Raw genomic sequence first — 27,939 nt, 5'->3', positions numbered from 1 at the left:
GCTGTAAAGGTAAAGTTTCTTTTTAATATTCCCTCTCAAGCTTACTTCCATTCATGGAAAATAACGAGTAAGACAGAGAATAACCAGCACTATTTAAATGGGTCCTCCTCTCCAGCTTGAATATGCCAAGATCCATTTGGTACAGAATAAATCCTCGGGCCCGAAGACATTTTCTTTCCTTCTGAACAGAGGGGGCATTCGGAGCTGCTCGGTGCTGCCCCCCTATGCCTGGCATGCCAGGCGTGTGTCCATAATGGCGCCCGTCCGTCGGCACCACCACCACCCCTACCCTCCCACCCGCCACCCCACCCCCGGTCCTGCAGCAGCAGGCCGTGCCCAGCCACAGGCAATGGGCATTTCCCTCTGTGCTCAGGCACATGGTCACGTTCACAACAGACTCTGGTGGGAACAGCTGTTTGTCCAAGTGATCACCAAACTCCTGGTAAAACTCCAGCAGCCACTGGTGTCCGGTCCCCGGGCCTTTGCCCACCAGTGGATAACTAGGTGCCTGGCGATGTTCTCTTATTTCCATCCATGACTCATGGCCCTTTTCTTGTCCACATAACTCTCTTTTCCAGCTGACAAACCCCGGCAGGCCTCCTACTCCCCTCAAGTTCTCTTTCTTCTGTTTTCCTTCTTTTTTCTGTCCTTCCCATCTCAGAGATAGTAGAGGCAAAAGAAGAGAGCTCTGGACATGTGCGTTGATAGGTCCATGGTCATCAGATAACAGCGAGTCTGTGACTTCCGCTCAACAAACTGGTTGCCCCACAGATGACACAAAAATGCAGACTGTGCATGACAATAGCATCCTGGACCCAGTCCTGGCCTCTGCAGCCAAGTCCACCCAAAGAAAGGGAACTTCCGCTCCCTACCTGCCCCAAACCCATGACCCTGTTACATACATTCTCTCCTGGGGAGAGGCCGTAGGGCAGGGACTCATAATAAAACCGCGTTGCTGTGGATTTCCACCCCCCTGGTCTATTAAATCATCTCTGATCATGTACCAAGTGTCGTTGTTGTGAGCTGCCCGGGGGAGGGGAGGAGGACTCCGGGGCAAGGCCAGGAGCCGGCCAAACGCCAGGTGACATCAGCTCTCCCAAGACCTGTCTCAGCCGGGGTTTAGTTTTATGGCCCTTCTTAAAATCCTCTGAAAGCTCTCCTGTCTGAACTTACCCCAAAGAGAAGAAGCAGCGGTCTATTTCAGTTTCTCCTCTCCTACTAAGTATTTCTGGCAGTGACAAATATGCATTGAGATTGAAATTGACTTTTAAAGCTCTGGAAAAGTTAAAAATACTTTTGGGTGGTTATGAGCATTAGGCATAACAAATGGCTCCGAGAAACCCTGGGTAGTTTCAGTAATGAAATATGAAGTGATGGAGGTGGCATTACAGGCTGGCTGTGACTGGGGAACGGCCCCTTTCGGTTACGTACATACGCCATTATTAATATTTCTGGCTCCCACTCACATAAAATATTACACTCCGACCCCATCATTATTACAAACCAGGGCAATAACAAAAACAGCAGGGGGGAAATGCTGGAAAGAACACATTAGTCCGTCGAATCTAATTGCAAAATCATTTTATTAAAATGGGTCAGTGGTTCCATTGCAGAGGTCCGCCAGTTATAATCTAACTATGCTACAGAGAGCTATTCCTGCTAACTACAGCCGCTCTCACCTTGATTAAAACGAAAACACATTTAATCAGCGGCTGTCCCCAGACACGGCCCAGCCGGTGCGCATCGTCAGGCTCATTGTGTAGGAGAGCAAACTGCGCTTGGCCTTAGGTTTCTGCCTTTAACCAGCACTCGGGGTTCCTCCGCTTTGCGAGGACCCCATCGGAGACACTTCTGAAGGAAAAACATATGCATATGCACGAAACGCCCCTTCACACCATCACCACGTGGAGCCCCTGGAAGTGGACAAGAGAGGGCTATCCTTTAGCAGGGCTTGCAAAATGGAATTAGCACGCGGATGTGTCTCGGGGCAAATGGGGAAACGGCCCGGGTCAGAGGTAGTCAGGGGGACGGACTCTGGCAAGCCAAGGGCCAGAGATTTGCATAAGGCATTGGACCAGGAAGCCACCCAGTTAACCATGGGGATCCACGACAGATTTTGCTCCCAGGAGCCTGGAGGTGGAAGGTGGGGTGAAGGAGGGGGCTAGGGAGGGAGCAGAGAGGGATAGGAGACAGGTCCAGGCCCCCGACCCCTTGTTTTAGGAGAAGGTTCACTTCAGAACCAGAGACCACCAAGTTCATTCCCAGTCAGGAATTAGTACAGGTTGATAATGGGAAAACCAAGACGGTGGAAAACCTCTGCTCCCTGCCTCACTGTAATCCACAGCGGGAGCACAGCATTCAGCCCACCTCCACCAAGTGGGGCTTCATGACCCTTCCTAGAAGGTCTGAGAGGAAGGCCTTGTCAAAAAGCACGCCTGCAGCAAAGCATAGAACTAGTCACGTGGGCCCTGGCAGCATCCCGCCTGGGTTTGTCCCTCTGCCATGTACTCCGTGACCTGCGGACCTCAGTTTCCTCATCTATAAAATGGAGTCATCATAACCTACCTCAGCGTGTCATGAGGATTTAATGGGCTCACCCATTTGAATTTCAATGAATAGTGCCTGGCCCGTGGTTCATGCTCAGTAAATGTCAGCTATTATCACAAGCTACACTGAGGTTTTAGTGGCTTCCGACATGCCAAATGTTTCACTGGGTTCTAGAAAAAAACAGGAGTAGAATCACAAACATCTATACAACTCTTGACCCTTTCCCAGAGACCTTGTACTGCTTTGATCTTCCTCGCATTGTCACAACAACACCTGTGAGATAGGGGCGATTATTTCATCCCCATTTTACACGCGGAGAGACCGAGGCGAGTATGTGGCAAAGGCTGGACAAACCCACGCCCTCTGCTGCTAAAACCTCTGACCTGCCAGTGCCCCACGGGGTTCCCACTGCAGATAGGATCCCCAAGGTACGCCTCAGCGACTAGCAGGCAGACAAATGATGTTCACGCTCTCCGGAACACTTAAGAAATACCCACGGACGGGACACCTGACGTGCTAGCGGCACTCCACTGATGCGTTGGACAGACGTGGACCGGGCTCTTAATATGAGATTAACATTGTGCTCATGAAACATTGACGGTCAAATAAGACCCAAGATCCCCATCCACGGGCTGGTGTCTGACAGGAGAACCGGCTCCCCCAGTCCCCTCGGGCGTGACGCGTGGTCTCACAGAGGTTTGCCCAGGTGCCGGGGTTCATTCTGATCGTAAAGCATCTCCCCAGGGCATCTCTCGGACAGCACGTCGTGCGTCCTGTTGCCATTACTGTGCAACATCAAGAGAAATTAAATTCCGAAAACAATAAATCTCAGCTCCAACTACTTTTAGCTCATCAGAACTGGCCTTTCCCTCTAGCGAAGCAGGGCTTAGAGGGGGCACGTCTGGCCCTTACAGGAGCTGTTCTGTTCTTCACAGCGTTTTACATTTGAATTCATTACCAGCATGTTTTTTAAAAGATGATCCAGCAACCCTGAGCCAAATTCCCAAGCATTAGGGCAGTGGGCTCCAATTCCCCAGGCCCCCCACTCGCAGTACCTTCTTTCAGTATAAAACCAGGTGGCATAGGTCATGGGTCGCCATGTGCTGGGCTTCCTTTATCGTTCCGTTACCTTCTTAGGCCCCGAGGACAACTAAGCTTGTGACCGCCTCCCCTCACCTCGTTCCCACCCCTGGCATAACCCCACCTCAAAACCCCATCAGTATATCTTCGTTTGGGTTGTCATGAACATGGGCGTCGTGGACGAAGCAGCCCCCTGAATTGCAGGCCGAATTCTGTGCACTCCTCCTCCTAGGAGCATGTCTCTGACTTTCATCAGTTTCTTAAAAAGGTCCGTGACCCACAAATATGTATGAACCCACAGAGCTGGGGCATAGTTTCTGAGAGCACTTGGAGCGGTGAATGACAAAGACCAGATGGAAAGTGGGGGGCGGGGGGGGAGCACCAGCAAGGTGGCCAGGGGGCAACGCTGTGTCACTGTGTCACTGCACCCCCCACCCACGCTGCCCACAGCCTTGCCCGGTGCTGGAAACCCCGGTGACAACCCCGGTGACACTGACGCCTCTCTTTGGCCCCGCCCAGGCTCCGAGGATTACCGCAGCAGGTTCAGCAGCGACTGCTTCATGGACCTCGTGTGCCCCGACAAGTGTCGCTGTGAGGGCACCATTGTGGACTGCTCCAACCAGAAGCTGGCCCGCATCCCTAGCCACCTCCCCGAATACGTCACCGACCTGTAAGTGCTGCCCGGGCATGAACTCCCTGCTCCCACACACCCAGTCACCCTGAGCCAGCCCTGGCAGGGTCTCCTGGAGGTGGCCTCTCCTGGCTCAGTCACATGAGCACTCCTTGGCTGTCCTCTATGTCCTGGGCTGAGGGCAGACAGCCAGGCATCCCCTGGGGACAGCTTGCTCGCACCTAAAGACAGTCCGTTCATTCTACAAATATTTTACCTACTGTGAGCCAGGCACTGTGCTAGGCCCACCAGCTTCCACAGCGAGCAAAGCAGACAGTTCCTCCTGGCCCTACAAAGTGTACGGTATAACCGGAAAGGTAGATATTAAATAAGTAATTGTTATAAAGCAAGAAAGCAACTAAGATGATTAGCTATACCTGAACCTCCAGTTATCCATGCTCCTAAAGGCAGGTGTTGGTTTATCTGGAAAGGGAAGAGCTAAAAATTTGCAGCCTGGCGGGGGTGAGGACGCACGGAGGCTGACGGACCTGGTCCGACGCCTGTCTCCTCCAGCATCCCTGACATGTGGCCAGTTGCTTCTGACATCCGAGTGTCAGATTCTTTGCTATAAAATGGAGGCAGTGATCCTATCTCCTAGGGTGGCTGGGAAAACTAAGTAACAGAATGTAAGCACAGAATTCATCTTGAACCCTGGTGCAGACAAAGCTCTGGATAAACGAAGGTGGTCCTCATTATCATTGCTATTATTCTCTCTGCCTTCACAAGCCACAGGAGCACATGGCAAGGCACATCCATACATGTCCCTCCTGTTGTCCGGAGCATGTATGAATGGGCGTGGAGTCCCAGCAAAGGGATGTGGTCAGAAAGGAGCTGAGAGGCTTGGAGCGTTCGGAGAACGTGGGGAAACCTTCCTGGGAGGTTGCAGTTTTCAGTGGGACCCTACAAAAGGCACGCACATCACTGACCGTTGACTGGGTGCTGAGTATCCCAACAGTCCAGCTCACCTATCACAGGGGCCTCCTCCAGGAGGAGGAGCCTGGCCTCTGTTCCCTCCCCTCCCTCCACACCTCCCTACCCCAGACCAATGGGTAGACCCTGAAGTTTTCCATGGCTCTGTTGACCTTGGCTGAGCGTGAGGCAGCCCAGCTGAAGCTATGGGGGTCCTGCGGGGCGAGGGGCCGATGGAGGGCAGCGAAGGAGGTGCCCACCTCATCTGCTTGCTTTCCATGTAGGCGACTGAACGACAATGAGATATCTGTTTTAGAGGCCACTGGTATCTTCAAGAAGCTGCCCAACCTGCGGAAAATGTAAGTCGGCTCGGGCCCTTGGGAGACAAGGCAGAAAGCCGGGGCGTGGGGGGCTCCCTCAGCCTCTCCCCGAGCCCCGCTGCGGGCATGTCCTGGGAAGCAGGACACTAAGGCTTGGCCGTGGACACAGACCAAAATGAAGCGTCACTGTTTGAACATTGTCAGGGGTTGTGCAGAGCGTGGGTGCCACGCCATCCCCTCTGCACACCCCGGTCCCCCACCCCACACCCAGTACCTACCCCAAGGGGTGGTGGGAAGGACTCAGGAGAGGACCAGGGATGGGACATGAGGTCTAGGGTTCATGTCACTTAGTGACTTTTACCAGGTGACAGTTCAAAGCTTTGTTTTGAAATGGACTCTAAAGGCCTCTGCCTCAGTGAGGCACCTCGGAAAGGAAACACCAGCGGCTTCGCACACTGCCTGGGGGCCCTGGGGCCTGACCAGGGCCTGGGTTTAGGCAAAGGGCCACGTGCTTTGATCCTGGCCTCTCCACTGCCAGGGCTGCCTCTCGCCATACCCCTGTGCCTGCCCAGGACTTCGGGCCAAGTGCTAAAGGAAGCAGGGACGATGTTATTAATCTGTCCCGGGCCAGCGGCTGTGCTCCCGCATCCTGTGCCTCATCCCCTTTAGTCCTCCACGCCTCACCTGCCTGTGGTGGCTTCACATCCCCTCTGTGCGCGTCAGGAAGCCTGCGGGGCTCAGAGAGATCCCGGGACTTCTCTGAGAACACACAGCCTATAAGCATGAGAGCCGGCATTCCGAGCCGGGTCCTCTGTCGTCACAGGGTGAGGTCGGGGCTGTTTCCCTGTCCTCTCCCCTTCCCGGTAACCCCCACAGGAGCACCAGCCCAGATGAGGGGCTCTTTCCATTGAACTCCCGTCTCCTTGACCCCTGCTCCACATCTCCCAGCCTTAGAGTTTGGGTCTGCCCCCCGGAATAAAGGAGCTACGGCCAGCCTCATTAAGCACAGATCCTAGTTGCTCACGTGCCTCCTCGCTAAACTTGTCTTGTCATCTCAAAATCAATTCTCGCGGTGCTTCCATGGTCCTTCGTAAACATGGTCAGAGCAGCAAAACCCTTGAGCCTCCCTACACCCATGTTCCCAGCCGAAACCAAGCAAGGCCACGCTTTCTTGTTTCAGCTCTCATACCGTCCTTTTCACAGCATAGTTAGGGTCACATTTTTGTTTTTTTGCATGTCTGTGCTTCTTGTTGGCGATTTCTGTTTCAAATGTCACAGAACGTAGTGCCAAAGGGCTGCCTAGTGATCGTAAGCACAACGAGGCCGTGACGTGTCATGTGGAGGAAACACGTGTGTCACATGGCTTTGTTCAAGCACGAGTTGTCGTGCTGCTGGCTGTGAGTGCAATGTAAATGTAGAAATCAACAACGTGTGGCAAGTAAGGTGTCTACCTACAGAAATGCACATCAAGCAAGGTTACATTCTGACCAGAGGTCACAGGAAGCTAACCCCGTATTCCCCGGAGGAGCAGTGTCCCGGCATCCCCTCGCTCATGCTCCTGGTGACTCTCTACAACACAGCTACAGAGAAGGATGAGAAATGACTGCAATTCTTGTCTGTATCCTGTGCCGCACTTGCCCACCATCAGTCCCCTCCAGGCAAGGAGAGCGCTTCCCCTGCCCTGGGCAGCACCTGGATTCCACTAGTGCTGTTCAGGCTTCGTCCCTCCTTCCCTGTAACCAGGGGCTGCGGAGAGCACTCTGAAGGGACAGCTGACAGACGGGCACCCATGGGCCCTGGGAAGGATCCTGGCTGTGTGGTCCCCTGTAGCTTCAGGGACCCAGCACAAATATCACCTGTCTCCAGCCAGGAGATGTTCTTTTTAATCCAGAGCAGAGAAATACACCCCCTTTTTTTTTTTTCAAACTTCAAGATAGAAACTTGCATAGAGGTATTAATATGAGGAAAGCTGGTCAAGTGCATATTTGCATAGTAAACAGGGTCAGGTGGTCTTTGCTTCCAGAAAGAAATATGCATGCTCCCATTTTAGGTGAAACTCAAGCACTTGGAGTCTATCTTTCACCGCTCCACTTTGACAGGACTGTTTCTGTACGTCAAGGAAAAATAATAGCGCAAATACACGATAAGTGGCCTCAGCATCCAAGCCACAAACCGGAGTGGTGGGGACTGTGGCAAAATGTAAGCCCAGCTCTCAACAAAAGAGTCAGGTGCCACTCAGCTCACCCCAGTATTTCCCCTGCTGGAACGTGGGTCACAGCTGCCAAATGTCCCCACTTCTCAAGAGCAGCCAGAAAAGCCCAGATGTGAGGAAAGAACAGATAGGCCTGCCCCTTCCCTGCTGTGTGACCCTGGGATTGTCCTTAGCCTTTCTGAGCCTTAGTGTCATCATTTGCATAACAAATAAATCCACCTTTCTTGTAAGTTATGATGAGGATCACAAAGAGATAAGACAAAAGACATGGCCTCCTGGACTGGGGCGAGAAGGTGTAGGAAGACAGAGGACAGGAGCTGAGTGACCCAGGGTTACTGGTTATTGATTCACAACAGGAGTTGCAAACGGAAATGCTTTCCAGAGCCCAGGTAGCAGCACAGGTGTGGGAAGGGGCTTGGTACATGGCCTTAATAATAGTCACAATAGTAGTAAATAGCAATAGCCACTCACACTTCATTCAAACACTTTGCTCTGTGCCAGACAGCACTGCTTTTACTTCTTTTAACCCTCACCAAGAAAAACAAAAGAGCTTGGAGATTGCTTCATTTGCAAATGAGGAAGCTGAAACACAGAAAGCTAAGGAACTTGTCCGAGGTCAGAAATCAGCAAGCAGACCAGGAGCCAGGAGTGGTGACGGGGCAGGTGAGCTGGGGAATGCACACACCATACACAGGCAGTAAATAACGCGTGGGCACGCACACGTGCGCATAAATCCACATGACCAATGCCAGCCAACCAACCAGGTGACCCGATGGGGCAAATCCAGTCCCAACAGCCTACAGCTGCAGCCACTTATATAAAGTAACTTGATGGTGACGCCTTTTGTTCAGGAAAAGATCTTCATGCACTGGGACCACCCGTACACCCCGCAGAGGTGGTGGGTCGGCTGAATTTCTGCCCGTCAGAGCAGTTAAAGCCAGCTGTGCCTGTGCCTGAGTCTGTTGAGCTTCCTCAGGGTCTGCGGGGCCAGGGCCCTAAGGTCACACTCTTGAGCGACTCTGGCAGGGCCCATGGGCCAGGGAGGGAGAGCACAGAAGCAGGGGTTTAGACGCCGTGTGCCCTTCCGAGGCGTGCTGAGCCTCTGCGCCCTTGCCTGTCATATCGGAATAGTGGGGTCTCCCTGAGTATTGCTTGTGCTAAGGGGTGCAGGAAGAGTGTGAACTGTTACCCACCAGGGTTATGAGGACCGTGCAAGCCAAGGCCACTTTTCAAATGACGTCCCATTCAGAGCACGACTGAGGCCTCTCTCAGGCGACTCGCAGGTCAGCTTTCTGTGAAGGACCTCAACCAGAGGCTGGAGAATGGCGCCACCCACATGGGTGGATTTCTTGGCTGTGGTTGTGGGGTTTTTTGTTTGTTTTTTTAAAGATTTTATTGGGGAATTGGGAAGGAGAACAGACAAGTTGCTGTCCTTTTGTTCTTCAGTCTAGTTGTGGAGGACATTGCTTCACTGGCCCATGTTGGTATTATCATTACACTCTTCCCGGGTGAGGCAATCGCTCGCCAGCCATTGGACGGCCACTCACGGTGGCTCACGGCAGCTCAAAAAAGCTCATGCCAGCTGCCGGCCAGTCCCACTGCAGCCTACACCGTCGCCAGCCACTCACGGCAGCCCAGCTCCAGGTCGAGCTGTAGTTCACCATCTTAGCTGTAAAGGGTGCAGCGTCACTGGCCCTCATGTGGGATATGAACCAGGGCCCTGCTGCTCAGAGCTGGCGTCCCAAGCCAACTCTTAACCAACGCGCCACTCGTCCGACCCTGTGGTTGTGTTTTTAATAAGAATTAATTTCCCACTTTTAAAAATCAGGAGTTTGTGCAGAAAACAAAATTGGATTTCTGACATCTCGGGAAACCAGCAGTTCTGGCAGAACTGGACCCACTTCCCCAATAGGCTCCAGTTGAGTTGAGCTGAGGACGTGTGCCTATGTGGGGTGTGTTTTCCTGGTCACGGCTGTTTCCCCTGGGCTTGCTTCCGGCATTAAGTCACCTGCCTGGACCTTGTGGCCCTTGCAACCCCAGCTTGAAATAGAATTCCCACCCCAAGGGGAGGCGGAGGTACATGAGGAGGAGGACAGGACCTCCCGGCCTGACAGGGTGCCACCGTGCTTGCTCAGGCATGTCCCCTGCCCTCAGTTTCTAGAAAAACCCCTAGCTTTCTCCCTACTGCCTTTCCATCTGGGACTGGGCTTTAAACAGAGCTACAGAGCCCTTCCTGTTGCCAACAGAGTTTATGGGCTGTCTTGCAAAGCTGGAGCGAGACGGCTCTAGAAGAGGCACCGCTTGCCCCCTCAGGCTCAGACTGTCCAGAGGCGCCATGTGCCTCCAGGGGCCTCGGCGTTTCTTGGGCAGAATGAGGACAGGGTCTGAAAGGCTCACCCAGCAGCTTACAGAGGCAGCAGGGTCCAGCACTGGGTTGGTCCTGCCTCTTGCTCCTCTGAACCACGCTGGGCCTGGGGTGGGAGTTCCTGAGGCTGTGTCCTCTCCGGTGTGAGACCCCCGTCCTCATCGGAGTCTGTGTGGAAGCAGGGTTCCCTCAGGGGGGTCTGCAGAGGCCTGATGCTCTCAGTTTGTGCCTGGAGTGTTGGCTCCAAGCTGCTCCCTCTCTCTGTGCTCCAGCGCCTGGCTGCCTGCAGTTTTGAGCAGTACTTTGATGGATGGAGAGAGAACAGCAGCCTGGTCTTCTGGAAAATTCTATCCCCCTTTTGTAGTCTCCTGATGTTTTTCCATTCTCCCATCCCAAGGAAATCCAATTCACAAACCTTACAGTAATGTGATGTTAATTTTGCTCATTTAAAGAAACAGATGTCAGGAGATGGGAACCCTCCCACTTGATGGCTGCTGTAACTCACCTTCATGGCTCTGCCCAGGTACTTTAATTCCCCCACGAAGCCTAGCTCTCTGGAGCAAAATCCTCCTCCAGCGCTCGGATGAGTTATAGCTGCAAGGAGAGCCTCTCTCTCCTCCCATGTCTAGTTCGGGGGTAATTTGCAGTCTCCCCTGTGCATGACCCTCATTCCTGGGTTATCGCAGACCAGGGCTACCAGGATTTATAAGAAAACTGGCTGAGTTTATAGAGAGACATGCAGGGAGCAGAAATCCAGCATTAGTCTCCAGGTTCTCGCTGATCTTGGGGGAGGGGTTCTGAGGAGGTTTGCGCCTGTTTCCTTGGCAGGACGAAGGGGCTCGGGGTTGGGGAGAGCAGGGTTATGACAAGGAGCACAGAGGGGCACGTGATGCGAGAGGAGACACCCTGTGTCTCCTCCACGCCTGCCCACAGCTGGGGCACTGCCGCACCGCCAGGCCCAGCACTTAACTTGGGAAGGGGGCAGGCAGCCTGCGTCGAGCCCTGGGTGCCCATTTCTGCCACTTGCTCCGAGCCTGACACTCAAGGAGGCTTCACCCCCAGAGGTCGCTGTGGGTCCGCCCAGAGCTTTGAGAGGAGGGTGTTTGAGAGAGGCCAGAGTATCAGGGCCTGGTGTGGTGCTCCAGGACCTGAGCAGCGCCCTCCCCTCTCGGGCCTCAGCATGTCCAGCGGCACCATGGGCCACTGGTCCATCTCAGGGTGCTCAGCCGCTTAGCAGCTCCATCTCCACCTGCGGGTCTTGCTGTTCACAAAACACGGTCAGTTCCTGTGCGTGGCTCTGACCGGCTTTTGGCTCGGGAGGCTGGATTCCTCCCTCAGCTCGTGTCAGCGCCATCACTTCCTGCTCCGTCCATCCCGCCTGGGATGCCTTCAGGCCTGGACATTGGGGTGGCCCATGGAGAGCCCGGAAAGCATCTCTGCGGTGCTGCAGGACCTGCCTGCTGTTCAGATGTCCTGTGAGGCCTGCCACATGGCAGCTGGGCATCGGAGAGAAGAGCATGCTCTCAGTGATAGGACCAGGTCCACTTTAGGAAAGCACCAGACCCCGAACTCGGCAAAGTAGTAATCTAAGGAAGCTGGTATCCACATCACCAAAGGAACAGTCACTGAGGGAATAGACGGTTCACTGGAGGACTTTTCATGTGCCCGAAAGCCTGGCCTCAAATCCCAGTTCCATCAGCTGTGTGACTGTGGGCCAGTTACTTAAACTCTCTGAACCTCAGCCACTTCATCCATGAAAAGAGACGACGCTAAAAATAATATCCATCTGGTAGGCCTTGTTTTGAGGATTTGATGTGATCCTGTTGGCCAAACCCCTCACTTGGTATCTAGAACATAGAAGTGCTCAAAGTGTGATGACTAGAAAGCATCCATTTATATTCAGGGATCTCAATTGGTGAGAGAGTGAGTTCTGCAAATGCCCCACCCCCTGGGGGGAGCCTATCTTACAGTTTTCTCCTGCCCTCAAGAATTCTTGAGATTCACTGCTTAGCGAGAGTGTCTGTTGAAGAGGGAAAGTAAGTTTGAGAATCAGTGCTTTAAACCTCCCAGTCCCCAGAGCATGGAAAAGATGATGACCCTGAAACAACTTCAAACCCTCTCAGTCGGCTTCACAAAGGTAGCCCCACCTGTGTGAATGGGGGTCCCTGCTCCCCCGAGCACAGGTGCTGCCAACCAAACAACAGGGAGTTCAAACCCGAGCTCCCACCTTTCAGTCCTCACTCCAGGGGCGCCTGAGGGTCCCCAGCTGGCTGCAGGGCTGGTGGTCCCCTCTCTGTTGTCTGTCCTGACCCAGTCTGTCCCTTCTTCCAGAAACCTGAGTAACAACAAGATCAAGGAGGTGAGAGAGGGCGCCTTTGACGGAGCCGCGGGTGTGCAGGAGCTGATGCTGACAGGGAACCAGCTGGAGACGGTGCACGGACGCATGTTCCGTGGCCTCAGTGGCCTCAAGACCCTGTGAGTGCCCAGGGCCGGGGCCAGGGCCGGAGGGCGATGGAGGGCAGGGCATCGGAAACGGAGCGTGAGGGCTGGCGGGCAGCAGATCGGGCCTGGCCTGCTGAACCCTTCCTCCCAGAGCCGTAGTGGCATCAGACATTTCCCAGCCTTGATAGGAAAGAACTTAGCTAAGCACCCCGCGACACACACGCACACTCACACACGCACCGTGGCACTGCTGTGGGAAGGAAGGACTCATGCCTGTGCTCTCTCATCCCCACCCTTCTCGCTTCAGGATGCTGAGGAGTAACCTGGTCAGCTGTGTGAGCAATGATACCTTTGCTGGCCTGAGCTCAGTGCGACTGCTGTCCCTCTATGACAATCGCATCACCACCATCACCCCCGGAGCCTTCACCACGCTCGTCTCCCTGTCCACCATGTAAGTCCTCCTGCATCCACGGCTCATCCACTCTGGGCTCCTCCCCTGCAGACCTCTGGCCTCCCAGCTCCTTGCCCTTTTTGGTCCAGGTCATCTACGCATCTGTCCACTTAATAAAAACATTTGTCAGGCTCCCTCCACGTGCCAGGCACCACCTAGGTGCTGAGGATACACTCACATGGTCCTTCCTGGAGCTCACAGCGTAGTGAATCTCCACCAAAGGAGGCCCACAATGTTATGAAACCCCACCATGGGCCTTGTTGAGGAACACGGGGGCTGTGTCCTGGAAGGTAAGTGGGATCTACCTTGTTCAAGAAAGCAAGAAGCGCATTTCCCCCGGGGGAAGTGCATGTGCAAAGGCCCTGTGGTGGGTGGGAGCAAAGCAGATGGTCATAGCATGAGTGACAGAGGGCATGCTGTGAGGCCAGGTGGGAGAGGAGTCCAGGGCCAGGTGGCAGGATTGCTGTGGGCCACTTTGGTCCCCATCCAGAGTACATCAGGAAGCCACTCAAGGTTTTAAGCAGGCCGGTGACATGAAGCAACAGGGGTTTTTGAGTGATGTCACTGGCTGCTTAAATGTGTATCAGAACTAGAGTTCAAATTTAGCTTTCTGGACACCTAAATAAGTGCTTCTTCCTGCCCAGGTAATTCAATGTATTGGTAAAGGAGGCTGTTTAGAATAAGAGTTAAAACATTGGGTGCGAGCTGGCCAAGTGATTCAGTTGGTTAAGAGCTCACTCAAGAGTGTGAGCTCTGAGCAACAGGGTCGCTGGTTCAATTCCTGGCCTGAGCTGAGCTGCCAACAGGTGGCAGGATGGCTCAGCTAAAAAAAAAAAAAAAGTTGGGTGCTAGAGCCAAATCTCCTGGGTTCAAGTCCTGGCTTTGCCTCTCATAAGCTGCGTGACCTTGGAAAAATTACTTTCTGTCTCTGTGCTGTAATTGTGCCTTCTGTATAAACTACCTCCTAGGGTTATTATGAGGATTGATTCTGTTATTATTTGTAAAACACGCAGCAGGGGCCTGAGCTATAGAAAGTACTCAGATTTCATGTTAGCTTTTATGTTTGCTCATCATTTTTCCATGTGGTTCTGTTAACCTCAGTTGCTAGTTCATTCTCCCTCTCTTCTCTTCCCCAAAGACTCTTTAAAAGACAGAAGTGAAAGGCCCCTTGTATGCAGCTGTTTTGTTGACTGCTCTATCCTCAATGTCTAGATCTGTGCCTGGCGCTAAGTAGATACCCATTGTTTAATTGTTGAATAAATGGATGAATTGAATGAATGAGTGACGTCGAGATGGGGGACAATGGGTTAGGAACTAGCTTCAGTGGTTGGTTCATTTGAGCCCACACCTCGCCCCTCCCAGGTGCCTCCATGCTGGGAATCCAGAGATACGTGACAGTTGCTGAGAGGGGTAGAGTCACAAAGGGCTGAGGGAAGTAGCTTGGACTCGGGAAGCAGCGTGCCCAACTTTGCACAGCTACTGAGTGTCAGAGCCAGGACTCAAGCCCAGCCATGTCTGACTGCCAGGCTCTCCACTGCCATGTCATATCATAGCCCCTCGAGGGCCATGTGGCCCTCTATGCAACCCCCTAAGCTTTGCTTCCCTCATTTGTGAAACGAGAATAGTGTTAGCTGCTTCCTAGGGTTCTTGTGACAAGTCTGAGAGAGAGAATGGATTTATAAAGTGCTTCTTGGGGGCCGGCTGTGTAGCTCAGTTGGTTAAGAGCTCGCTCAAGAGTTTGATCTCTGAGCAACAGCAGTTCAAGTCTTGGCCCGAGTTGAGCTGCCGCTGAGCTGCCAACAGGTGGCAGGATGGCTCAGCTAAAAAAAAAAAAAACTAAAAAAAAACTATAAAGTGTTTCTTCTGGTTCCAGTGCTCTAGGACACACTCAGAAAGTGATAGCTGCTATCATCCCTTCATCCCTCCATCCACCCAGTCATTGCATCCAGCAGGTGTGTTTGGAGTGCCTGTGCTGATGTCACGCTAGTGCCGGGAGACACAGAGGCTGACACAGACCTGGTGCCTCCCCTCTGGGGACAGAGGGTGCATGGAGGGTAGCAAACACTGGACAATCATTCCCAGCTCTGACAGGTGCTATGGAGAAAGTGAAGGCAAATGAGGGAGAAGAAAGAGACGGGGGACCTTTTAATGTCCCTTTAGATGCGGGGCTCGGGGAAAGCTTCTTTGACAGAGGGTCTCATCAGCTGTGGACTGACGGATGGTGGGGGGGCGGGGACGGGACAGCCAGGCAAACAGTAGAGAGATCCATCCCAGGCAGGAGGAGCTGCATGTGAAGGCTCTAAATGGGAGAGACTCTCTGATGAGGAACTGAAGGCAGTTCTCACAGCTGGAGCTCAGCAGTCAGGGGAGGACGTGGCAGGAGACCACGGGCATGGCCATCGGAGGCGGTCTGGAAAGACGCACTTGCAAAGACTGCATCTGGATTTTAGAAGAAAGTCTGCATTCCCCTTCCCAGCCCTCCCGCCCCCTCTCCTTGGACCCAGGGCGGCCCTGCCTGGAGAGCTGGGCCCTCGGGTGGCAGAACAGGACCCCCGGCCAGCTCCCACAGTAGGAGGCGCCACTCAGAGGGGGCCCTTCTCTCCTCCCAGAAACCTCCTGTCCAACCCCTTCAACTGCAACTGCCACCTGGCCTGGCTCGGCAAGTGGCTGAGGAAGAGGCGGGTCGTCAGCGGGAACCCCCGGTGCCAGAAGCCATTCTTCCTCAAGGAGATTCCTATCCAGGATGTGGCCATCCAGGACTTCACCTGCGAAGGTGAGAACGCAGCGGGCAGGGCAGGGGGCCATATCTGGGAGGGCAGGAGAGGAGAGGCCTGGCGGGTCCTGAAACTCAGGACCTCTTAAGAGCTGACTACTCTGCCCTCGCAGGCAGCTGGAGCTGGAGAGGGCTCTGCAGGCCTGTTGCTGGACCACACGGCTCCTCTGTGCAGATTAAGAACGGTGCCTCTTTCTAAACACATTTTACTTCTGTCAGTCACAAATGTGTCATGATACACCGATTTTGTTAAAACCAGACACTTTAGAGCCACCTACTAGAACGCTGTTGAACCAAATATCCCTGTCTCCCATGTCCACTGTGAGATTGGTGCCCAAGAGGTGATGCAGTGCCCATGAGATGATACAGCACCCTTGTGCAGTACACAACCTACACAACTGTACATGGAAGCCCTGGGCCTCAGTTTTCCTGCTGGCATCATGAAGAGGCTCAGAGTGTGTGTGAATGAGAAGCACGCTTCAGGACGAGCTCCTGGATAGTTCCTGTCACTGGCTAAGGTGTATGAGCACCTGGGGAGCCAAGGCATTGGGTGTCAGGATTCCAGGGGGTATATTTGTTTGCGTAAATACAAGCCAGCACAGTTTTTACTTGGTCAGCTTTAGGTTATCTAGAGACAGGTTAACTGGTTTCTAGATTCACTGAGTTAAGGTATAATGGGGGCTGGGGACGCAGTCACCGCACAGAGGGATTGTGTAATGGAAGGGGAGAAGGAAAGGAGGAGAACGGGGGAGGGAGTGGACAGGGCTCGGCCCCGCGCCTCAGCCGCTCCTTTAGTCAGCTTGGTTTATTCCTGGTCGAGCTAACAGTGACGGCTTTCCTATGTAATACTCGGCCCGTCGGGATTTTAGTCTTCATTTCATGTTAAGTGTGGTAGAAGATAAAAGCCCTACTCCCCGACTGGCATGTATTCTTTCTCCTCCAACCACGAATGAGACCAGCAGGCTCCTGAGTCCTGGTCTGGCTCACAGCCGAGGGCTCCCCTTTACCGAAGACAGCGTGGTCCCAGCACCTGGCCTTGCTCACCTGTTCCCACTATGGGAGTCTGTCACCCGCCATGCTGACTCTGGGGCTCTCCACAGGCAACGATGAGAGCAGCTGCCACCTGGGCCCACGCTGCCCCGAGCAGTGCACCTGCGTGGAGACGCTCGTGCGATGCAGCAACAAGGGGCTGCGTGCCCTCCCCAAAGGCATCCCCAAGGACGTGACTGAGCTGTAAGTACCACCCCCCACCCGCCCCCGCTGCACACACTGGAGCCCGCCCCACCCACATCCGCCACACTTTACCCGTGGTGTCCCACGCAAGGCTTCCTGGGGGAGCCCCACTTGAATGGATCCCAGTGAAAGGGCAGCAGAGCCTCGGCCAGGGGACGGCAGCAGCTTGGACATGGGACAGGAAGCACTCCTCCCCTATGCCTCTGCCTGGCAGGTGACAAGTCTCTGACCCTCCAGAATACAAGTGGGAGGGTTACTGTCTCTTTTTCTCTATTCCCCACATCAAACCCCTGCTCTGTACTCTGCCCTTCTACATTCCCCAACAATCTCTCAGTCTGACACCGGACACAGCACAGGATAATTGTCAAAACATCACCCAGCAGGCACTACGGCTCACCAAGCTCCTCGACAAATATGACTCGTTTCCACCTCAAACAACCCATTTCACAGACGCGATCTGAATCCTGAGTCCAGTTCAGTGTCCACCCAGGAGCTCTCTTATTCCACAGCCCAAGTTCCTGACCCATAAAACTCCCAGTTAAATGAAAGAGATGTTGTTCCTTTCCTGTGGGGCCTTTAATATTGTGAAGAAAGCCTGACTTCTGCCCCTGGAAAGCCCCACAGCCCCACAGGCAGGGTTCTGTCTGGAACGTACCAGCAGCCACCGCGCACTCGCACAGCCCACACAAGCCACATCCATGCTTACACTCCTTCCTTCCTCACCCATTCACTCAGCACATACTGACGGGGTGCCTCGTGTGTCAGGGACTCTGCTAACACTGGGGAGACCGTGGGGAGCAGAACGGGTGTGACCCCTCCTCTCGTGGGGCTCACAGTTTACTGGGGAAATCGGACAATTGCTCCATCATCTCAGAGGCTCCTGTGAGCTGGCAGCCATGAAAAGTGCTGCTCAGAGGAGAGAGGAGGATGCTGTGGTGTGGTAGAGAGGTGTGACTTCGCTGTGACGTTCAGAGGAAGCTGCCCTGGGGAGATGCAGCTGGAGCTGCGGCCTGAAGGGCGGGGCGCGGGTGAGAAGGGCGGGAGGGCCACTTCGCAGGGAAGTCACTACTTGAGCAAAGGGCCTATATTAGGAGTCGGCAGAGCCCGGAGAGGAACTGATGGAAACCCAGAGTGCCTGAGACACACACACACCACCACCCACACCTGAAGCTTGCACTCTGCCCGGACCCCAGGCACAGCCCCTCCTCCGGGCCGGCTTAGCCTGTGCCCTCAGACCCAAGCAACAGTATTCAACCCAGACACCTCCCTGTGAGGGTTTCTCTGAGGGACTCTGCCATTGCCTCCTGGGGCGGACTCTGAGTGTGCCAATTGTCTTGGAATAGCAGATAGGTCCCTGCGTGTGTGTTGCAGCTCCTGGCATCTCCTGACACCCAGCGAGGCTGTAACCAGGGCTGCCGGCCCAACAGAAGGAATGGAGGTCTTGACAGTCACTAAAATATCTGTGCTGGCCCCGGGCTGGGGCTGAGGCCATGTCCTTGGAGATCTGTGTGAGCAAATGCCGCTCACGCAGTGCGCCCAGGCCCCTTCCTCAGCCGGCTGTGCCGTGGGTGGGGGCTGCAGAAAATGACCCCAGGTACTTGCCTCCTTCTTGGGCTAATTGAGTGCCAAGTGACACATGTCAAAGAGAAATGCCATGAAAACAGGCCCGCGGATACTTTTCCCCAACGCTCATGAAACAGAGATTGAAATAACAAAGATAATTGGCTGTAATTATAAAGTAAACTTCAGAGCTTTGGGGGGAGACCTGATTTCCTGCTTTGGAAATGATGGCGCTTCCCTCAGCCAGACGTGGTTTGCACAGCTCGCCAAGGAGAGCAGCCCTCACCTCTGTCCCCAAACCATCTCCTGGAGGGGAGAAGTGGGGGCGGAGAGCAGGGAAATAGATGCCAGAGAACGGGAAAGCTGGCAGGCCCCCGGGAAACTGGCTTGGAGGCCTGTGGTTTCGGGACATGGCTGAGTCCAGATTCAGTGTCTCCAGTGCTGGCTTCACAGCTCCCTCAGGCATCATTAGTTATCTCAGACAGAGCTGCCAGCTTCCAAAGCAAGGCTAGGTTTAATTCACTGAGAAGGAGAAGAAACAAAGTTGCATGGCGTTTCTCCAAAGGGCAGGATGTGCGAGTCTGTTGCAAGCACGAGAGAGCAGAGTGGTACTGTCCACTCTGTGGGAAGCGATTTTCCTGCGTCCCTCTGCCGGCTCCCACGGCCTTTCTCTGTGTCCCCTCCCCGCTCTGTCTTCCTGGGGGAGACAGGCCAGGCTGAGAGCTGCTTCCCTGGCATCTGCTCACTCAGTCCCTGTGTGTTGTCGCATTGTCGTTGAGGAAGGGCTGTGGTACCACGTGCCCTCTTTGTCACCATGAGCACCTTCCAGAGAAGTAAAAACCACACCCCAAGCCTCCCCTTTGGGAAGCAGCCCAGTCAGGATGAGAAAACAGTTGAATCTGACCTCAGATCTCACGCTCGCGTCCATTACCCCAGAAGCTCTTAAATTTTTAGGTCTCAGGGCCCCTTTATGTTTTTCAAAAGCATCATCGACTCTAAGAACTTTTGTTTACGTGGGTTCTATCTATTGATGACCATCTTAGAAACCACAACGAGACATTTTTTAAATATAAATTTATGAATTCATTTAGAACTAACCATAATATGCCCATTACCTGTTTATATAAAAAGCATACTTCTACGAAAAACAAACCAAAAGAAATTTAATCGAGAAGAGCAACGTTACATTTTTACTCATGTACTAGACAGCTGGATCTTGATAGTTGCTTTAGCATTCATTTCTCGTGTGATACATTGTTTTGGGTTAAGGATAAGTAAAAAAACCTGGCTTCACACAGACATGTAGTTAGGAAACGAAGGAGAATTTTAATAGCCTTCTCAAATCATTGTCCATATTCTTCTTTGATGATACTCCAAAACCACACAGCAACAGTTTCTTAAAGGCTAGTTGCCGTGTGGAACTCGAAACCATACTCTGTGCCATTAAAACCCCCTGGCCTCTTGCACTTTGAATGAAATTTTCTCCCAGGTGTGGTCTTGTAACAGCACGCAGTGGTCCTATGGATTTGCTGCGAGTTATGCAGACCTTCCCAGCATCAATGCATTGCATCATATAATATAAAAAATGCCACAGCCGTTAATAGCACTGCCCATCTCATCAGAAAAGCCTTTCCATAAAGGGATGCTGTCAAGCTTGATGTGGCAGTTACAAGCTTTCTAAAATTGTAATTTTCACTTGGAAGCTCAAATTTTATCATTGCCAACAAATACCGTCCGTAGTTTTTCTTGAAGTGACAGACTCACTCTGTTTGTTTGTAAGAAATTGCTCACTCTGTTTGTTTGTGAGAAATTGTCTACTAAATATTTGTCTCGGGATAACCTGTTTGCTAGCTGTACTTTTAAGTAAAAATGGTGTTTTATGGCAGCGGGGAAAAGAGAGGCTAGTTCAGCTTGTAGCACAGTATTCCTCAATACAACCAGTATACTTCATAGGCAATACAGAGCCTTGATGCACACTTCCCATTTCGTCACACAGAATATTAAAAAGATGTGTGCTCAAGAGCTGAGATTTAATGCAATTAACACTTTTTTACCGCATCATCAAGGGCATCCTTAAGTGAAACTGGCTTTTTTTTTTTTGCCCCCTGCAAATGCACGGGAGGTGAAAAATGTAGAAACCACTGATACCATTTGGTGCCACTGCTGTGATTCACGTGGAGGTGCCAGAAATGCGACTCACACCGTGCAAAAGGAAAACAATTTAATCTAATCACAAAAATAGTTTGAGCCTCAGAGAACCCTGAAAGAGTCTAGGGGACCACCAAGGGTCCATGGGCGACACTTTGAGAACCATTCAGGTCATTACACAGGATCAGGCGAAGAATACATAGAGACACGCACGAGAAGTCAGCAGTAAGCTCCTGACTTAAAAGCACGCCGACAAAGTCTTAATGAAAGCAGAGCAGAGCAGATGTGGGGCATCTCAGCCCACAAGGTCACTGACACAAATACTCCGTGCAAAGGTAGGGGCTCCTCGGCGTCAGAAAGTGCTATTATTGCTGTGCCCTGAGCCTTCTAGATGCAGGTTGCCACTGTGGAACAACTGAAACCCAAAAATCTGTGCTCCCGTTTCAGGGAGCAAACATCAGGCCTTACGAACACCAGGCTTCCTGGTTCTGGAAACAACTCCGCAAGCCCACATCTCCCTGAGGGCTACACAGGAAGCCAGAATCCCCCACCTTCCCCTGCACCCCACCAGGCCACTCCTGGCTAATAACCCGCAGGTTTTGATACTGATTTTGGTCTGAGGACCTTGACCTTGGATTTGCCGTCCTACCACTGATATCCCAAGGAGAGGAGAAGGGAAGTATGACATATGTCGCCCCAGGCACAGCTGTTGGAAGAAGAGATTTCTATTGGGGTCTGAGGACGTCATGGGAAACAGGCTGGCATTGCAGGCATGTGTGTGCGCACAACACACACACACACACACACACACACACATACACACGGCACTGATAGGAGACTGGTAAGGGATGGGGCTTACCCAGGAGGACACAGGGCTGAGATGCAGCTCTTTGAGAGTGAGTATGGCAGGAGGTGACGAGAATCACTGACTGAAGGAGACGCCGGGACCTGGCCTGGTACTGGGTGTTTCTAAGGGGGTAGGGAATGGAGGCAGCTCAGACGAAGCTTTCTCCTCATCTCACATCCAATGAGGGTGATGGAGATGCACGCAAGACAAGGAGCAGAGCCCTGCACTCGGTAATGAGTGCAAATGAGTGGCACAGACAGTGTGTACTCTGGAATGGGTGGGGGGGGATCCAGGAAATCCCACCCACCCAGGGCCTTTAGGAAAGCAGGGAAAATGCCCTATCTGCATGAAATTCACAGTTAACCACATATAGAGCATTTACTGCGTGCCAGGCTATGCTGCATTTTTTTCTTATGTGATCTCATTTCATCCAACAACCCTCCGAGGCAGGTGTTTTTACTCCCATTTTGAAGGTGAGATAACTGAGGCTCAGAAAGGTTGAATGATTTCTTAAGCTCACACTGCCAAGAAGCAGCAGAGCATAGACTCAAGCCCAGGTCTGACTGACCCCCAGGCTATCCCTTAGCCACTAAACTGTCCCCTCCCTTTGGCAGAGGCCCAGGTCCCTGTGTGCTCTGCCCAGTGGCCTGCCTTATTGGGGATTTATGGAAGTAGCCACAGGTCTCCTTGGAACCTGCCACCTGCATTTAAGCAGGGAGAAGGCAAACCCAGCAGGCCTGCCATGATGCTGTACGTACCTGTCAGTGGTTCCATCTGGGTCAGTCCTGACAGCTGGACCAGCTTTCTGTGCACCGGCCCCCACCCCGTCCCCAGCACTGGGCAGGCTCCCCGGAGACTATAGTGCAGCCGCCCATCACTGACTGCATCCTTGCCTTTCTCTGGCCCAGGGAAAAGGACAGGAATTGCCGGAAGCCAGCCGGAGGGATGAGCGCATCTTTGGAGAGCAGGCTGGCTTTGGACGCAGCAGCACTTAGGAGGCCTGGTACAGGCTCTGAGAAGCCCTTAGCAGGTGGCTTCCACAGAGGACACTTCTAGGCTCTTGGGCAGTCATGACCATTTGTGCGGGGCACTGAGAGAGGCCTGAGCACAGGCTGAGAGCTGAGAGAGCCCCCTTCACTCCACCAAGTGTTTATTCAGTTTATTGCTCCAGAGACTGTCACGGGAGCCGGAAGCACAGCAGCCACAGGGACAGATAAGCTCCCTGATCTCAGAAAGCTGGAATAGGGGAGAAAGACTCTAAGAAAGCTAGCAGTGAACTAGGCATTTCAGACAGGAAGTAGAATGGTATTTCCCAGGGAAATAGAGGGGGGAGGAGTAGAAGGAACATGCTTTGTGAAGACTGCAAGGCGGTAAGATCTTAAAGTCAGGAGCGGGAGGGCCGTGAGGGGGAGCAAATAGAGTGGAAAGGAGGGTGGTGTGCGCGGAAAACAGGAGTCGGGATGCCGCTCTTTCTCCCAGGAGCAGGCGGGAGCCAAGGAGGGATTTGAAGCAGGAAAGGGACGTGGCCCTTTTCTCATTTCAGAATATTACTCCAGAAGAAAACTAGAGAATAGACAGCAAGGGGGTGGCAGTCTGCCTTGCAGTAATCATGTGTATTACTGGATGGAGTTATGTGTGTGTGTGTGTGTGTGTATATATATATATATATATATATATATATATATATATATATGTATATAGTCAAAGTGTATTGAACACTACTGTCCAGGCACTGCTCCAAAACTTTTCACAGACACTCTTCTTTAATCTTCATAATCACTTTTAGGTGGTGGTTATTATAAGCCCCATTTTATAGATGAGGAAACAAGCTCAGAGAGGTTAAGTAACTTGCCCAAGGTCACACAGCTGTTAGCTATGTGAGCCTCTGCTGCCTGACTCCTGAGGGGCCCCTGCATCACCCCAGGCCGTGTGGAAATCCTGGCGTGGAGTGGGGGCTCCTGGAAGGTGGCTGCCCTTGTCATTCACCATTCAGCAGGTCCTAGAGGTTTTCGTTTGTTTGTTTGTTTATTTTTGGGGGAGGAGGGGGGCACCTGTCAGCACCACAAAGCTCGAAACAGGACTGGGGAACACCCATTCACAGAGATCTTTGTGGATTTTCATGCGAGGCAGACATGTCCTCCTGTGCTAGTTCTGGGGCTGAAACAGAGCATTTAAATGCAGGTCAACACGAAGGTTAACCCACTGGAAATGCTCTGGTAGTTCTAAGGCTGGTGGGGTGGGAGTGCAGTCTCCTGAAAGCGTTCCTCCGGGACCTGGGCTGCAAGCTGCAGACAACTTTGGAGCCCAGAGTTGTCACAAAGGGCTTCCTACAAAGAGAGCTTTCCCACACAACCACATCTGCATTTCTGAAGCGAACCCTTTCCATTGGCTCTCTTGTGGGCTGCAATGCCAGGTCGCCAGGGACATTCTGCACTTAAAGCTGCTCTCTCCCAGGGCCAGATGCAGCCCCGCCTGGGGGTTTCGGTGTTTTCATCATAGAGATAAAGTTTCCTGAATATGTGCTCTGCCAGCTTGTGTACAGGCTGCCGTGGTGAGCAAAACAGACTCAGCTCGGCCCCATTAATCACAGAATCACACTAAGGAAGTCATCATGGGGGTTAAATGCTGTGAAGAAAATGTGCGAAAACTTTGGGAACCTGTCATGTCACCAGTGGGTGTGGGAGATGATATCCAGGAGGTGATACTTGAGCTGAGATCTAAGCGTCCATGAGCGGTGACGAGGCAAGGCAAGGAGGGGGATGAGGGTCTCGCATGTGCTAAGCCTTGTCCCCCCAGGGGGAGCCTGGGGCATCGGGGAGGAGTCAGGTCAGTGGAGCTGGAGCCGGAGGCCCAGGGTTTGCAGTAAAATGAACCAGAGAGGGGACTGTGATGGTTAACTTCTCATCAATTTGGCCAGGCTGTGGTGCCCAGCTGTTTGGGCAAACACCAGCTAGGTGTTACCATAAAGGTATTTCGTAGATTCAGTAACATCTCCAATCAGTTGGCCTTTTTTTTTTTTTAAAGATTTTTATTGGGGAATTGGGATGGGAACAGCGCTGGGGAATTGGGGGAAGGGGAACAGACAAGTTGCTGTTGTTTTGTTCTTCAGTCTAGTTGTGGAGGACGTTGCTTCACTGGCCCAAGTTGGCACCATCATTGCGCTCTTCCCAGGTGAGGCAGATCAGTCACCGGCTTCTGATGGCTGCTCACTGCGGCTGCTGGCCGCTCACGCTGGCTGCTGGCTACATATGGTAGCCTATGGCAACCCACTGCCACAGGGGCAGCAGCCTACACCGTCGCCAGCGACTCACGGCAGCCCAGCTCCAGGTTGAGCTGTTGTTCAGCATCTTAGCTGTGGAGGGCAGTGTCACTGGCCCTCATATGTGGGATCCGAACCGGGGCCCTCTGGCGTCCCAAGCCAGTTCTTAACCATCGCGCCACTCGGCCGGCCCTCCAATCAGTTGGCCTTTTAAGTAAAAAAGATTACCTGTGATAATGTGGAGGTATAATCAGTTGAGGGCCTTAAGCACAAAGGCTTAGGTTTCCTAGAGAAGAATGAATTCTGCCTCAACGCTGTACCATGGAAATCCTGCCTGAGTTTCCAGTTTGCCAGCCTGCCCTACAGATTGCAGACTTTTCAGCCAATGGAAATGAGCCATGAGCCAATGAAATGGCATGAGTCAATTCCTTTAAATAAGTATATTCTCTTTTTTTTTTTTTAAAGATTTTTATTGGGGAATTGGGATGGGAACAGCGCTGGGGAATTGGGGGAAGGGGAACAGACAAGTTGCTGTTGTTTTGTTCTTCAGTCTAGTTGTGGAGGACGTTGTAAGTATATTCTCTTGATAGGTGGAGGGCACAGGGGGAGAGAGAGATGGGTGTTCCTTCTCTATCAAGCAGCGGAAGCCAGGGAAGGATTTTAAGCAGAAAGAGAGACTGATCTGATCATCAGCATAGCACCGATCAGAACCAGGTGGGGGCCCAGGGGAACTGGCACTGTAGGCCCCAAGCCTCTGGAAGACTCCGTCTTGGTGCCCATCCTCCAGGGCCCTCAGCCTCCCTGTCTCCAGGGAGGATGCTGAGTAGAGGCCATATGGAACCCCGGTCAGCCACTTGCTTGCTGTGTGACCTTGGGCAAGTGTTTTAACATCTCTGAACTTCTGTTTTCTCAACTGTGAACCCCTGTCACATACGGGTATTGTGAAGGCTGGGTACAAAGTGGGTGCCTTTATTCAACAACTATGTATTGACCAACTACTGTGTGCCACTCTGTACACCGTCTTGGGGAGACTCAACACTAGACGATTTTAGACAAGAGTCCTGCCGTCGTGTAGCTTAGCAGCCCAGTGGAGGAAAATGCCGTTAGTTGAATCATCACACAGATATTAAATGACAAATGTACTATGTGCTATGAAGCGGAGAAAGGAGCTATAAGAGAGGAAACCAGGGGCCCAATCTCATCTGGAAAGTCAGAGAAAGTGTCCCTGAAAACACACCAGTGTGTGTGGTGTCCCTGCCTGGCGTCACTCTGCCCCTCTCTTTCAGGTACCTGGAAGGAAACCACCTAACGGCCGTGCCCAGAGAGCTGTCCGCCCTCCGACACCTGACACTTATGTAAGGAGCTGGGCTTTGGGTGGGACATTTCATTTTCTGTCCTGGGGGAGCTGGGAAACCGATATGGAGAGGGAGGGAGGACAGCGCTGCAGGCGTCCAGCGTTTCTGCACTTTTCTCCCAGCGTGGGGCCGGGAGAGGCAGCCGTGAGGAAAGGCCCAGCCCGATGTGCCATGTCTTACCCAGTGAGAACCCCAGCCCTGGCATCACGGACCAGCCACATCATTCTCCCCCCTCCCCCCAGCTTGGGGGGAGGTGCGCGAGCCTCTGACCTTCCAGGGCCCCCAGTTAAAGTCCTGAGACCCCTCAGTCTCCAGTTTCTTGCAGGCTATGGCTGCACTTATGATTACCAAATGTATCAATAGGCACTTCTCCTTCCTTCTTCAGTTACCCAGAAAATGGTCTAAGTAGATGGTTCAAATTGAGGTTCCCTCAGGTGGTAGCTGCTACCCAACTCCAAGTCGGCCAAGACATAGGAAGACCCCCAAATGAGGAGCAGGGCGCTGGGTGTGGGCGGGACCCAGGAAACGGGGTGCTCTGAGATTGGCCCCTCAGCAGTTCCCTGCCTGTCAAGAAGGGACCCAGGAGGGTGCCAAATAATGCCTTGGCTGCTGGCCCTTGGAAGACGCCTGTCTGCTTAGGGGACAGGGAGTCCATCCACAAGCGGGAAATGAGACTTTCCGTTCCTTCAGAGTGACACAGCGCCCAACTTGGGAAAGTGGGGGGCCACTGAAGAAAGGTGGAAGAAAGCCGCCTGCACCTTGCTCCGCCTGGCTTCCCTCAGAAGCCCGAAACCAGCCTCTAGGTGACAGTTTCTCAACCTCGGCACTACGGATGCTAGGGGCCAGATCATTCCTGGTTGTGGGAGTCGTCGTGGACATGATGGGATGTTTAGCAGCATCCCTGGCCCCTACCTAGTAGATGCCAGGAGCTCCCTTCCCCTAGCCGTGGCAAGCAAAGCAGCGGTTCTCAGCTTCAGCTGATTACAGTAATTGGTTTGGATTTTTTTTTTTTAACACTGATGCTCAAGCTCACCCTAGACCAATTAAATCAGAACATCTGAGCATGGAACCCAGGCCTCAGAGGATGAAAGCTCCCAATGTGATTCTAACGCGCAGCTAGTGTTGAACACCACTGCTCTGGATATTTGCCATGAGGAGAATCTGGAGGTTGTAACTGGCAGAGGACTACACCCCCACCTACCCCATTTCCCCTAAGAGAGAATCTGATAAGAGGAGTAAATGAAGGCCAGAAGAGGGGAAGGGTAGAGGGACAGCGAAAGTAAAAGCTGATCAGGAAAACAAAGTACTCGAATTAGGAGAGATTATCTTATGTGTTATGTTTTGCTGGTAGAATGAAATGGATGGATAGACATGTAATGGGATGATTGAATAACTAAGTGACTGGATGAATGAATGAATGAATGAATGATTGTTTGAATGATTGTTTGAATAAATACTGAATGAAAAAAATGAACATTTGGATGAATGGGTGGGTAGATGAATAGGTGAGTGAATGGTTATATGGGTGAATGGCCAGATGGATGATGGAAAGATGGGGGGAAAAAAGGAAGGAAGAAGGAAGGAAGGAAGGAAGGAAGGAAGGAAGGAAGGAAGGAAGGAAGAAGGAAGGAAGGAAGAAGGAAGGAAGGAGGAAGGAAGGAAGGAAGGAAGGAAGGAAGGAAGGGAGGGAGGAAGGAAGGAAGATGGATGGATGATGGATGGATGGAAGGATGGATGGATGATGGATGATGGATGGAAGGATGGATGG

At 52.6% G+C, this 27,939-nt stretch overlaps 1 protein-coding gene across 1 annotated transcript in view; it reads left to right on the top strand.

The window, feature by feature from the left end:
• Nucleotides 1-27,939, top strand: part of SLIT3 (slit guidance ligand 3) — a 590,035-nt gene that overhangs the window by 494,908 nt on the left and 67,188 nt on the right. The window contains exons 15-21 of the mRNA XM_019635932.1: nucleotides 4,147-4,297; nucleotides 5,491-5,565; nucleotides 12,435-12,578; nucleotides 12,853-12,996; nucleotides 15,606-15,769; nucleotides 16,870-17,002; nucleotides 26,103-26,171. Of these exons, the coding sequence (XP_019491477.1) occupies nucleotides 4,147-4,297; nucleotides 5,491-5,565; nucleotides 12,435-12,578; nucleotides 12,853-12,996; nucleotides 15,606-15,769; nucleotides 16,870-17,002; nucleotides 26,103-26,171 (880 nt within the window). The remainder of the gene's footprint in view (nucleotides 1-4,146; nucleotides 4,298-5,490; nucleotides 5,566-12,434; nucleotides 12,579-12,852; nucleotides 12,997-15,605; nucleotides 15,770-16,869; nucleotides 17,003-26,102; nucleotides 26,172-27,939) is intronic.

Source organism: Hipposideros armiger, unplaced genomic scaffold (genome assembly GCF_001890085.2).
Source record: "Hipposideros armiger isolate ML-2016 unplaced genomic scaffold, ASM189008v1 scaffold_25, whole genome shotgun sequence".
NCBI lineage: Eukaryota > Metazoa > Chordata > Mammalia > Chiroptera > Hipposideridae > Hipposideros > Hipposideros armiger.
This window is presented reverse-complemented; position numbering and strand designations above follow the sequence as displayed.